This window comes from Glycine max, chromosome 3 (assembly GCF_000004515.6).
Source record: "Glycine max cultivar Williams 82 chromosome 3, Glycine_max_v4.0, whole genome shotgun sequence".
In the NCBI taxonomy this organism is placed as follows: Eukaryota; Viridiplantae; Streptophyta; class Magnoliopsida; order Fabales; family Fabaceae; genus Glycine; species Glycine max.
In genome coordinates, this window is record NC_016090.4 from 34,194,990 (window position 1) to 34,207,608 (window position 12,619).

Genomic DNA, 12,619 nt, shown 5'->3' on the forward strand with positions numbered 1-12,619 from the left:
CTATGAAGATAAGCTCCACATTCACCAAAATGTTGGTAAAAGAACATTTGAATATAGGAGCAAAGTTCATAAATAAAACATTTTTCATCATTTCCGTTGGATATCTATTGATTTAGGTAAACAAAATGCACAAGTTCTGAATTCTGATTGAAGATTGATAGGAAACTTAGTGTGTAAAATGTCTTTATAAAGGGCACCTCAAGTAAAAATGAAATGGTTCTAATAATGTCTGGCCAAAATTCTCATGGATAAAAATTAACAGCAAATAGAAAAGGTATTCAAAATTGTTGGCCTATCAAATAAACAGAATCGCTTTCTTTTCCTTTTCTGGTCACCAGGCCAATGATTATACCAATTCAGCTTCGTGGTCACATTTCTAGGTCAACTTGGTGGAGGTTGCAAGACTGCAATGAACATTTATATCTTCTTCATGAAATAATCCAACTCTGATTTGAAGCTGGAAAAAATCACAAAACATTTATGGTCAACTAAAATTAAACTTAATCATGGTTGACAACATTGTTAAGGTGAGCATGATTGCACAATGGGCATAAATGGACTTGAATGTGTGTATAAGAGAAAAGCTAGCAATACACTCTTCTGATCAATATCAACCATCGATGGCACTTTGCCCAAACTGTGCATGTTCATGCTGTCCAGCATGTGATGAAGACAAACAGAAAATTTTCTGATTTATGACTTCATCCCTGATTTTTTCTTTTTCTTTTTTCATATCTGAAACTCCTATACTTGTCATTTCCTTGCTAATACACAAATAACCTTATTTCCTTACATACCTAACTCCCAAATAATGCAGCACATTTCCAATGACTCTTCTTCACAATCAAAGTTCCAGAGGAATACAACTTTGATCCAGTTGTAAACTACCATAAAAAAAACTTCCATGTTTCAAGCTCTATCGTGTTTTTCCAATTTAGATGGGTCTTTTCTTTCTTGTTTTTCTAGTTAACAATATTAATACAAGACCACCTTAAATATATAAAACTATTAGCACTTTCTCTTTTTCATTAGTTTATTTGAACCATTATTTGGCAGCCGGCCAGCCTCTACCCAGTACAAATACACAGTGTGCACAAACAGATACCAAATGCCACACATACTGTTGGAAGAAGAAGAAGATTTTATTTCATTTGGCACACAAAATACAAGAGTATGATCCCCTATTTATACTAAAATAGAGTGACCACTCACATAATTTGCTTATTCAAGAATACTAAATGCTCACATAATTGCTTATTCAAGACTTTGTAACTTACAACCTTACAACTTTCATCTTCCATAATTTAAGGCTCATAAAACTTGTTATTATTATTTTTCTAATTAATATCTAACATCCTCCCTTAATTGGAAAATTCTTCTGCACACCAAGTCTTGCTCGCAATCTTCGAAAATCTTCAAATTTGAGAGGTTTGGTAAAAATATCCGCAACTTGATCTTGAGTTTTGAGTTTTCACATGAGTACTTCTTTCTTTGTAATGCACTCTCTAATGAAATGATACCTTGTATCTATATGCTTACTTCGTTCATGGAACACCGGATTCTTGGCAAGCTCTTGTGCAGATCTATTATCAACATAGATCTTTGTGCTTTCCTTTTGCAACAACTGAAGTTCCTCCAACAATCTTCTTAGCCAAATGGCATGACATGTGCAAGAAGTTGTAGCTACATACTCGGCTTCACAAGTAGAAAGTGTCACAATGCCTTGCTTCTTAGAACTCCATGTAAATACACAATCACCCATAAAAAATACAAATCCGGTAATACTTTTTCTATCATCAACATCTCCGGCAAAATCACTATCACAAAATCCCACGAGCTTATAGTTATTGGAGGGAGAATAAAACAATCCAAAATCAATTGTACCTTTCAAATAACGAAGAATTCTTTTTGCGGCTTTTAGATGAGAGGTAGGAGCCTCCGTAAAGCGACACACAACTCCCACCGCATATAGAATATCGGGCCTTGTATTGGTTAGATACCTTAAACTCCCCACAAAACTCTTGAAGATCGTGGAGTCTACCTTCTCTCCTTCATCAAACTTTGATAACTTCAAGCCACCTTCCATAGGTGTGTTCACGGGATTGCAATCAAGCATATTAAATTTCTTCAACACTTCTTTTGTGTACTTTTCTTGTGAGACAAAGATACCATTCTCCGTTTGCTTCACTTCCATTCCTAAGTAATATGACATGAGTCCCATATCTGTCATATCAAATTCACGAGACATGGACTCCTTGAAGTCTTCAAACAAATTTGGGTTATTGCCGGTAAAGATAAGGTCATCCACATAAAGACAAATAAATAAGACATCACCATTATTAAAAGTTTTAACATAAAGAGCATACTCATTTTGACAACGAACAAACCCATTGTCTTGGAAGTACTTGTCAATGCGAGTATTCCATGCTCTCGGTGCTTGCTTTAGACCATACAATGCCTTGTTCAATTTCAAGACTTTTCCTTCTTGACCTTCGATGACAAAACTCATTGGTTGTTCAACATAGACATCTTCTTCAAGATAGCCATTTAGAAATGCCGATTTTACATCAAGCTGAAAAATTCTCCACTTCATTTGAGCTGCCAAGGAAATAAGAAGACGAATGGTTTCCATGCGGGCAACCGGTGCAAACACTTCACCATAATCAACTCCATATTGTTGCTTATAACCTTTAGCTACAAGTCTTGCTTTGTGTCTCTCAACCTCTCCTTTTGCATTCTTCTTGATTTTGAACACCCATTTGACTCCAATTGCTTCATGACCTTTGGGAAGGCTTGATAACTCCCAAGTGTTGTTCTTCTCAATGGCTTTGATTTCTTCTTCCATGGCTTGTCTCCACCTTTTGTCTTTCATTGCTTCATCAAAGTTTAAGGGTTCATTGTCAACAAAAAGACAAAACAAATCATTTATAACTTCAGTTTCATCATATAATTCTTGAATATTTCTCATTCTTCTTGGCCTTTCACTTGAACTCCCTTCGGAAGATGATGAGGCTTCATTGGTTGAAGGAGTTGGTGAAAGTGCTGGAGTTGAATCATTTGGAGTCAAGGCTTCTTCATCTATTTCTTCAAAGTACGGGAAAAAATCATAAGTGTCTTCTTTCTCCTCCCAATTCCATGTGCCTTCTTCATAGAACTCGACATCTCGGCTCACAATTGTCTTTTCATTGTTTGGATTGTACAATTTGTAGCCTTTTGAGCTTGCATCATAGCCAATGAACACATGTTTCTCACTCCGATCATCAAGCTTGAATCTTCCTTGGTCGGGTACATGAGCATATGCAATGCTCCCAAATACTCTCAAGTGATCAACTCTTGGCTTCACTCCACTCCATGCTTCTTGTGGTGTTTGATCTTTGACATTCTTTGTTGGGGAGCGATTGGACAAATAAACGGCACATGCAACAGCTTCGGCCCAAAATTCCTTTGACATATTTTTAGCCTTCAACATACATCTAGTCATATTAAGAATAGTTCTATTTTTTCTCTCCGCTACCCCATTTTGTTGTGGAGATCTAGGAACCGTTAGAGGGCGACGAATCCCATATTTTTCACAAAATTCATTAAATTCTTTTGATGTGAATTCGCCACCTCTATCGGATCTTAGAGCTTTGATTACATAACCAGTCTCCTTTTCCACAAGAGCTTTAAAATTTTTAAAAGCTACAAATGCCTCAGATTTTTGCTTTAGAAAATAAACCCAAGTCTTTCTACTATAATCATCAATAAAAAGCAAGAAATATTTATTGTTACCGCATGAAGGAGGATTGATTGGGCCACACACATCGGTGTAAACAAGTTGGAGAGGCTCCTTTGCTCTTAGCTTCTTTTGGAAAACTCCTTCTTGCATGCTTTCCAAGGAGACATGCTTCACACAATTGATTAGGATGGTTGATTTGAGGCATCCCTTTCACCATCTTCTCCTCTCCTAAGGATTTTAGTGCTCCAAAATTCAAGTGCCCAAATCTCATATGCCAACACCATGATTCATCTTTTATGCTAGCCTTCAAACATTTTGCTTCATTGGTTTTAATGTTCAAAGTGAACATTCTATTTCTTGACATAAACACCTTGGCAATCAAATTAGAATTTTGATCTCGAAGCCATAAACAACAATCTTTCATATAGATTTCATACCCCTTTTCAACAAGTTGTCCCAAACTCAAAATATTGCTTTTTAGTTTAGGAACATAGTAAACATCCATGATTAATTTGTGAGCACCATCTTTTAAAGAAATTAAAATGGTACCTTTTCCTTGGATTTGCACCTTGGAAGAATCTCCAAAAGAAACATTTCCTTTCACCTTCTCATCAAGTTCCACAAATTTCTCTTTGCATCCACACATGTGATTGTTTGCTCCATTGTCAAGATACCATAAGCATTTGTCTTCCTTCTCACCATTATTAAGTGATAGTAGTAGTGTTGACTCTTCAACTTCTTTATCTTCTTTATCACCAACAAGATTGACCTTCTCTTCAACATTTGTTCTACACTCCCAAGAGTAATGGCCATATTTATGACAATTAAAACATTCAACATTAGATTTATCATACCTCCTTTCATATGCTTTTTCATAATTATTTCTACCTCTTCCTCTTCCTCTTCCACGACTTCTAGTGGATTGATGGCTCCTCCATTCATTATTGTCAAAATTATCACGATCTCCTCTTCCTCCTCTTCCTTGGCCATGACCACGTCCACAACCACGTCCTCTTCCACGTCCACGTGTTTTTTGACTACTTTCTCCTCCATTTTCTTTCAAAGAAGCTTTGGCTTTGAGGACTTGCTCCAATGGCTCATCATGTCTTCTATTGAACCTTTCTTCATAGGCTTGAAGAGAACCTATCAATTGGTCTACGGTCATTGAGTCTAAATCCTTAGACTCTTCAATAGCACAAACCACATAATCAAATTTAGTGATTAAGGAGCGAAGGATCTTTTCCACCACACGAACATCTTCCATATTTTCTCCATAACGCTTCATTTGGTTCACAATAGCCAACACCTTATTGCCAAAATCTGAGATAGATTCGGATTCCTTCATATGCAATGATTCAAACTCTCTACGTAGAGTTTGTAGGCGCACCTTTTTTACCTTATCAACACCTTCAAGGGAGGTTTTCAAAATCTCCCATGCTTCTTTGGATGTGGTTGCATTTGACACCAACTCGAACATAGCTTCATCCAAACCTTGATGAATGAAAGTAAGTGCTTGTTGATCCTTCTTCTTCGACTTCAACAAAGTCTCCTTCTCATTTGGTGACAAAATAGCCTCATTTTGAGGTTGGGTATAACCTTTCTCTACAATCTCCCATGCATCTTGAGAACCTAACAAGGCTTTCATGCGACGACACCAATTATCATAATTCTCTTTGGTAAGACGAGGAAATTGAAACATACTCAAGCCATTGCTTGCCATCTCTCAACTCACCTAGAACTCAAGCTCTGATACCACTTTGTTGAAAAAAGAAGATTTTATTTCATTTGGCACACTAAATACAAGAGTATGATCCCCTATTTATACTAAAATAGAGTGACCACTCACATAATTTGCTTATTCAAGAATACTAAGTGCTCACATAATTGCTTATTCAAGACTTTGTAACTTACAACCTTACAACTTTCATCTTCCACAATTTAAGGCTCATAAAACTTGTTATTATTATTTTTCTAATTAATATCTAACACATACATGCTTGCTCACATACAGAGTCAGAGAGTGAGAGAGAGACCTGAATATCCTTGTTTCTTCCTCAATAGGCAACAATTGATGCTTGTAATTGCTCTACAGGGCTTGGGAGGTCCAACAGCGAAAATATATAAACTGCATTAAAATCTATCACAGATATTAAGGTAGACAAAAATTTTCTGCCTGCAAACTCTGTACATGGCTCAATATGAATCTCATGTACACTTATGGCCTTCCATTTTACCTTAAATTCTTTTAAAATTAAATACTATTGCATAAGTAATTTTTTTTTCTTATTTTAAATTGGTCCTTAACTCTTGTGTGCTTAGGTTGTTTTCTTAGTATCTATAACCTGAATTCTTAATAATTCAAATGAAAAGGGTGGAAATATACATTCTGGTATAAGAGGTGTTGGATAATCCATATACATAACTTTAATGAGCTAAATTCTAAGGTTATCTTTGTTACCCTACATATATAACTTTCACCACCAAGAATCCATTTCTCTCTAACAAGAATAATTTGGTAGAGAAAAAAAATATATAAAAAAGGATACAAAAAAATCAAGAAGGACACACCCTCCAGCATCTACTAGCCATGGCAAATTCGGTCTGATTTTTGACCAATCCAAGCTGATCACAAGTATACTGCATCAAAAGGAAAACTAAACGTTCATTGAATATACTGTGATAATTTCATACCGTCACTAATTTCAGTTGGCAAAAGTCACTTTGGTGCTGAGACTTAAAATAGAGAAGATAATATAAACTGGTAGGATACCTCGCTACATAAGTGGCATTCCCAATTACAGCAAACAGGAACATCAAAGGATTGAGTCCCTACAAATTGTAAAAACCAACTATAAACTCCATCCTGTGAGATAACTGACACTACTTCATGCAACTAGAAACATATTTCGTTTACTGCTCTCATAAGAGTTATACGGTGAAGGGAGGAGACTTATCTTCAGTACTCCTATCCCAAATTTTACAGTTGCTAAATGATAAACAAGACAAAATGCATAAAGGATCACAGATTTAATAGTTAGAGTCCCTAACCTCAACATGACCTCTTCTGATCTGCAAAATTGATGAGAATTATGTATCAATATAAACAATCAGCTTAACAAGATGAAACAAAACATCTTAAAGTGTACGATCTAATAGAAATTAGATAATTTTGAATTTTCTAAATATATTACAGAGCATTTTCTCATGGAAAATACCAAAATAATATTTTTATCTTGTCTCTGTCTATTATATTCATATGTGGAGTATTCTGTATTCATCCATTATTCTCTATGGCTTACTTTTCAAAGTTTACCATCCATAAGCAGCCTTTACAAGTGATGGAATGAATGACTACTGTCGCTTACCAGTAAAACATAAAAAATCTTATCTCATGCAACACAATTTTTATCTGTTGAATGCTAACCTAAGCTACAGAAATATAATTATATAACTCACATTTAAACAAATTTGAGGCAGTCTTCCACCCAAATATATAAATGTCATTGCCCAACCAAAGAAGGTCCCTATGCTTCCAGAAACATCAGTTTTTGGCAGCTGATCATCACTAACCTGCAATTGCTGTAAGAGTTGATGACAAATGGGGAAAAGAAAATTTCATCCTTTTGTTTTTCCTTTTAACATACATAAAAATTTCAAATAATACCTTAAACACTACTTAAACTGAATCTTTAGTCATTAAGAAATATTGTTACTCTCCCTCACCCATAAGCAACTAATATGTCAGCATTCACCTAACATTGGCTAGCAATAACCAAAAAGTTTCAAATCATGAAAGTAACACATTAAATTTTATTTGATTTTCAGGTTATTCCTATTCCTATAGGATACACTAACTAAATTATAAACAATCAGGTAGATATCCAAACAGGGATGATCAAATAGTTAACAAACTTGCGACTTGTATTACCTGAAAAAGCTTTCGTCCAACATAAATCACAAATTGTTGTCTTGGGTTTGAGGCCATAGAATTAATTCTTTCATCTAGTGGTTGAAGTAGATTGATAGCACCAAGAAAAGTTAATGTTGAAACCTGAACAAAGATTAGATGCATTTAGATTTCAATGATGGCACTCTCAAAGTTATGTACAAGACTACTAGAAGAATAAGAATGCTTACCAAACAAAGAGTATTCTTCATCTTTAAAGCTGGTGCAGATTGTGTTGCAATGGTTGAACCAAGCAAGCTCTCTTGTATAGAATCTAAAGTAGGAGGTTTCTGTGCTAAGATGGATCCCGCTGTTGGAGTATTACTCTTTGACAAATATCTTGCTGACCTAATGAATTCAAAGTAGAAAGAGTATACTAGATTACAAATTAGAACTTTCTCTGCTTGAGAAAGAAAAGCCAACTAGAACTCTCTGCGACTAAAATTGTGCTTATTCTCCTAATATTAACATGAAAGAAATCATGCACATGCAGCAAGCCCAAGAGAAAGAAGACAAATATTAGTGAATCTTCAGCATTTTGTTCAGGAAAGTTTTCAAAAGGAAAAATAATAAAACATTCAACAAAAAGAAATTTAGAGCTCATAGTAGTTAATAACATGTTGGAACCAGATATTTGAATGTTAAACTTACAACTCTTTGATGAAATGTCTGGAGCTTTTCAATCATATACAGCCCAAGTTTAAGGGAATCAGATATATTTCTTTAAACTGATCACATCAGGAGATTAAGGTTGACAAAGAAACTAGAGCACAAGATTGCATTTTAAACAGATTTTTACAAGAAAGATTAATTACTGGTAGAATAATTCTCTTCCAGTAGAAATTCTTTGAGGACGTGCTGGAAGAGGAATAGGAGAACTCAGATCGGTGCTTCTATTTGAACCGTCAACTTGAATACTCTGTTCAGCATCACTGGCTTTTTCCACGTGTCCAACTTTTGTGAATGTCTCAATCTGTTCATGCTTGGAAGGTTAGATTACAAATCAAAATGATAAGTATCTAAACTTGTCTGAGTTTCTCACTAACTTTTAGAAAATAATTGCAATTATGATATAAAGTACTTTGATCCTTTTCTCTACCACCTAATATGAACATACTGCATATAGTCCCAAAAGACAAAGAAAAAAAGCCTGCAAAATTCTCGGCATGTATATAAACCATCTTTCTAATAGAATTAGATTAACATGGCAAAACTTTTTTCTTTGTGTATGATCTAATCATTTAAATGAAATGGATTATCAGCAGTATGCAAATAACTTCCAAGATACTTCATACAAAATAGCTAGTTAAATCTTTCTTCTTGGGGATAAAACACAGTCAAATGATTATAATCTGCTCACATAGTTGAGTTGGTGTAAAACCAAAAATTTCTGTAAAATGATCAGTGCATACAGTAAGGGGGCTGACAAGACACATTTAATAAAATTAATCTCAACAGCTTATTCCTCATACAGTATGCTACTCTGACCCCCACATATACATACAAATGCTGACTCTGTTCATTTAAGGTCCATTATTAGTTAGTCTATCTCTCTCAGTCCAACTTCCTACAGATTGTTTTATATTGAACTTGAGCTTTCATTTTGATTCCCATTTAAACGGGAATCTAGGCTATACATCAAACACATTGGAAACAGTATTTTCCAAGCATCTATCATTTGAGGTTTAGCTTTATTTCACACGAAAAAAAATATTTATATAATTATTCTTCAGTTTGCTCTCTACATATATTCACATTCCTCAAGAACTCATTTCTAATTGAATGAAGAGGGAAGATATACTTTTTCCAATTTTGAAAAAGCAACTATAATCAGCAGATATAAAGTTTAGGGATTCACACCTTGAGCTGCCTCTTGTATTTTAGTTGAGGATATATGTGTCCATAGTAAATGGTTTGTGCACCAAGTGCAATTGTTATAATGGTATAGAGCTGCATGTTAATACACCAAGGAAAATGTCACATCCACTAGCTGAGGCTGGGAAGGTCAAATGAAAGAATGATTTCATAGGTATTAAAACCCCTCAATCTTCGGCTAGAGTCCTCACCATTGCCATGTATAATTGAGTAGGAAGCTGCATAAATAAGAAATAAAACGCACTTAGTATACCCTTACTGATTTAAGGATCATCAATTATGTATGGGCATTGGATTCACAACAAGTTCAACACAAATATCATTTAGAAAATGAGAAAACAAATGCTGATGATGCTCCCAACAAAAGGAGAAATTATTTAATGTACACTAAGAGCACTACGCACTGTCCTCTAAAACCATTACATGTGAATAGCATACCTATTCATACCATTGGATTAAATTTAAAATATCATATAGTAAAATTTATATCAAATCTGAACTGTTGAAAGTATAACTCTCAGAGAACATAGGAACTTTCCCAACTAAAGCCTTTTGAGAGAGCAGAATGAAAATAGTTCTCTTTTGCAAACTAATTATTTGGAAACAAAATGGGCTAATTGGATAATACATTGTCCAACCCTTGCATTTTTCCTTGGTTGTTGTTCAACAGTAGTGTGACTTTTTATATTATATAATATATTTCTTTTATGAAAATGTCATGAATGTTGATAATGGGAGAATGTAATGGCAAACTTTAAAGATTGCTCCAAAAAGACCAGAAACATAAATTTTTAAGACACAAGAAAAGAGAACACTCACAGTTGCAGGTTCCAGCAGGCATCCAGAGAGGTTGAATAGATCTCTGTAGTATAAAATAAATTGTATAAAAAAATTGACATATATAAACAAGAATTTCAATCATATATAATGCCATCAGAAAAATATGGATGCAGTGAAAAAAAGGAATACTTGAATGATTAATGCTAAGTTAGACATGCACATGAATCTCACTTGTGTGGGCATACACGTGTCTCATCACATGCATGTGTGTGTATCCGGGCTAGGCAGACTCATTTTTCTACTTTGAACTATTAAAAATCTGCTATGGATCACTCCTCAAAATAAATAGAAATTTAAATTTGTTGTTATGACAATCACCATATTTAATGATGTTTTCTTCCCTTTCCATTTCAACTAAACCTCTTGATTCTTCTAATGAACATCAACTAGCACTCAAACTAATCAAGAACCTGCAACCTCACCTTCCTAATTGATACTTCTTGGGGTCAGAGGTAAGGGTCCTTAAAAATGAAAGTAGATATGATTTTATATAAAAAAATTGTATATAAAAACTCTTCCTGAAATTCTCACGTCACTTTTAAGGGGATACCAAACAGATTCTTAGAACATAATCTTCCCTTCATCCATATTCCTAGAATGAGTTCAAACATTGAGTGAATATGCTAGTTGCACATATCTCATTTAGTAATGAGATCTCAGATATCACAGACTCTACTCAAGTTTGAATAAATTATACTAAGTACCAAAGCATGCCAGACATTCAAATAGACCAGCAGAAAAAAAAACAACAAACAAGAACACAACTAGATTGAATTAGATAATAAAAATGCAAGCAGCCCTTAGGAAATTTCAATGAAAAACCAAGTTACCCAATTATCCATGTGATCAAGAAAGTGACAGAGAGACCCTCAGCAGACTTTGTTCTATAGTTTGTGAGTATTTGAGGTATCTCAGCAACAACCCAAACAATGACACTGATTAAACCCAACAAGAACGAAGCTGTCTCCCTCACACTTCCCATATGTTCTTTGGCCAATTGCAAGCAGTGCTGATTGCTATGACACCACAGAGAGAGTGTGGAGTTCTCAAACACTCCCATTGCATCAAAGGAACTGAATCCTGAAATGAAGTAACAAAGAATAAGTAACAGTCTCACAGAGTCTCTCACCTCAACAAACAAACTCTACCACTACCAAATGATATAAGAGATTCAGAATGTTGCAGAAGAAGCCTAGTTTGTTAGTAATAACATAAGATATTACCCCACAGCAATAATAACTAAAAAGAAGAAACACAATATAAGAAAGTAATATTGGGTTTTGTTCATAAAGATGAAATCTTTCCAATTTCCATGGACATGTTTTCACTTGATGAGTGGCTTTGGTGTTAGGTTATGATAGGACGAACCTTAAATAAAAGAATAAAAATTGAATATTCAGAAGGGAAGAATAACACACGAAAGAGAGAGCTCAGGATTCAATGTAACAACATCAAATGGGGTTGGGTTATATAAATAAGGACAAAACTATATTCTTCAATCATAATTAAAGCTTCATCATCATACAATAAAGACTATACTAACTTTTTATAATGTACAGTGATTGTTATTGTACTAATTATTGATGTAAAGGTTGGAATTTAATTGTATAATAATAGTACTAAGAAGCATCTGAGTGACTACATCTGAATCCAATTCACGTTCTTTAATGGGAAAAAACAAAGGCCAATCATGTTACTTTTGGGTATGGGAAAGTGACCGAAAGAAAGAGAAATAGAACGAGAGAAAGATTCGTTGAATAGAGTGGTGAACAGAAGAACACAACACATGCAAAGGAAAGTGAATTACCCAGAAAGGAGAGGAGCGAGATTTCGAGCTGCTTCTCCTAGTCGCAACGTTTCATGCATTTTTACGAAAGAAAACCTTCGCCATTTTAACCACAATCATTTTTTAAGAAAAAAAAACTAAAAATATAAAAATAAAAGACTTAATTACAAAATTCATCATCCTATTTTTTAATTTAGAGTCTCCCTATATTTTAAAATTTATTATATAAAAGAAATACTTGAAAAACAATTAAAATCATATTTCTTAGAGTAAAAAAAGATAGTTTTTTATTATTACTATACACCTAAGTATTCATTTAAAGTGCAAAATATAATATATAAATTTTATACCAAAATAAATTAAAATTAAAATTTCATAAAATATAATATATAAGATTATAAAAATATAATAAATTATAAAAAATAAAATTTGAATTTTAAATTATTTTTAGATA

General features: G+C 34.0%; 2 protein-coding genes across 6 annotated transcripts; both read right to left on the reverse strand.

The window, feature by feature from the left end:
• Positions 1-132: 132 nt before the first annotated feature.
• On the reverse strand, positions 133-12,266 carry LOC100776511 (probable vacuolar amino acid transporter YPQ1). Of its 5 annotated transcripts, none has more exons than XM_014773710.3 (14): positions 12,187-12,266; positions 11,210-11,459; positions 10,359-10,401; positions 9,731-9,757; positions 9,525-9,614; positions 8,480-8,637; positions 7,856-8,012; positions 7,647-7,769; positions 7,175-7,297; positions 6,767-6,787; positions 6,489-6,547; positions 6,265-6,355; positions 5,752-5,855; positions 133-457 (listed from the first exon to the last, which is right to left on the reverse strand). In XM_014773710.3, the coding sequence occupies exons 2-13, from the start codon at positions 11,437-11,439 to the stop codon at positions 5,805-5,807; spliced, it is 1,173 nt and encodes a 390-aa protein (XP_014629196.1). In that variant the 5' UTR covers positions 11,440-11,459; positions 12,187-12,266; the 3' UTR covers positions 133-457; positions 5,752-5,804. The 5 variants fall into 5 exon arrangements, with proteins under 5 accessions (XP_014629196.1, XP_040869938.1, XP_014629197.1 ...); XM_041014004.1 differs by lacking the exon at positions 12,187-12,266 and adding an exon at positions 11,748-11,888 and having other exon boundaries at positions 133-404; XM_014773711.3 differs by lacking the exon at positions 12,187-12,266 and adding an exon at positions 11,748-11,888.
• LOC113001218 (uncharacterized) lies at positions 4,069-5,438 on the reverse strand. The gene is made up of 2 exons (XM_026128028.1): positions 4,268-5,438; positions 4,069-4,088 (listed from the first exon to the last, which is right to left on the reverse strand). The coding sequence occupies exons 1-2, from the start codon at positions 5,436-5,438 to the stop codon at positions 4,069-4,071; spliced, it is 1,191 nt and encodes a 396-aa protein (XP_025983813.1).
• Positions 12,267-12,619: the final 353 nt, after the last annotated feature.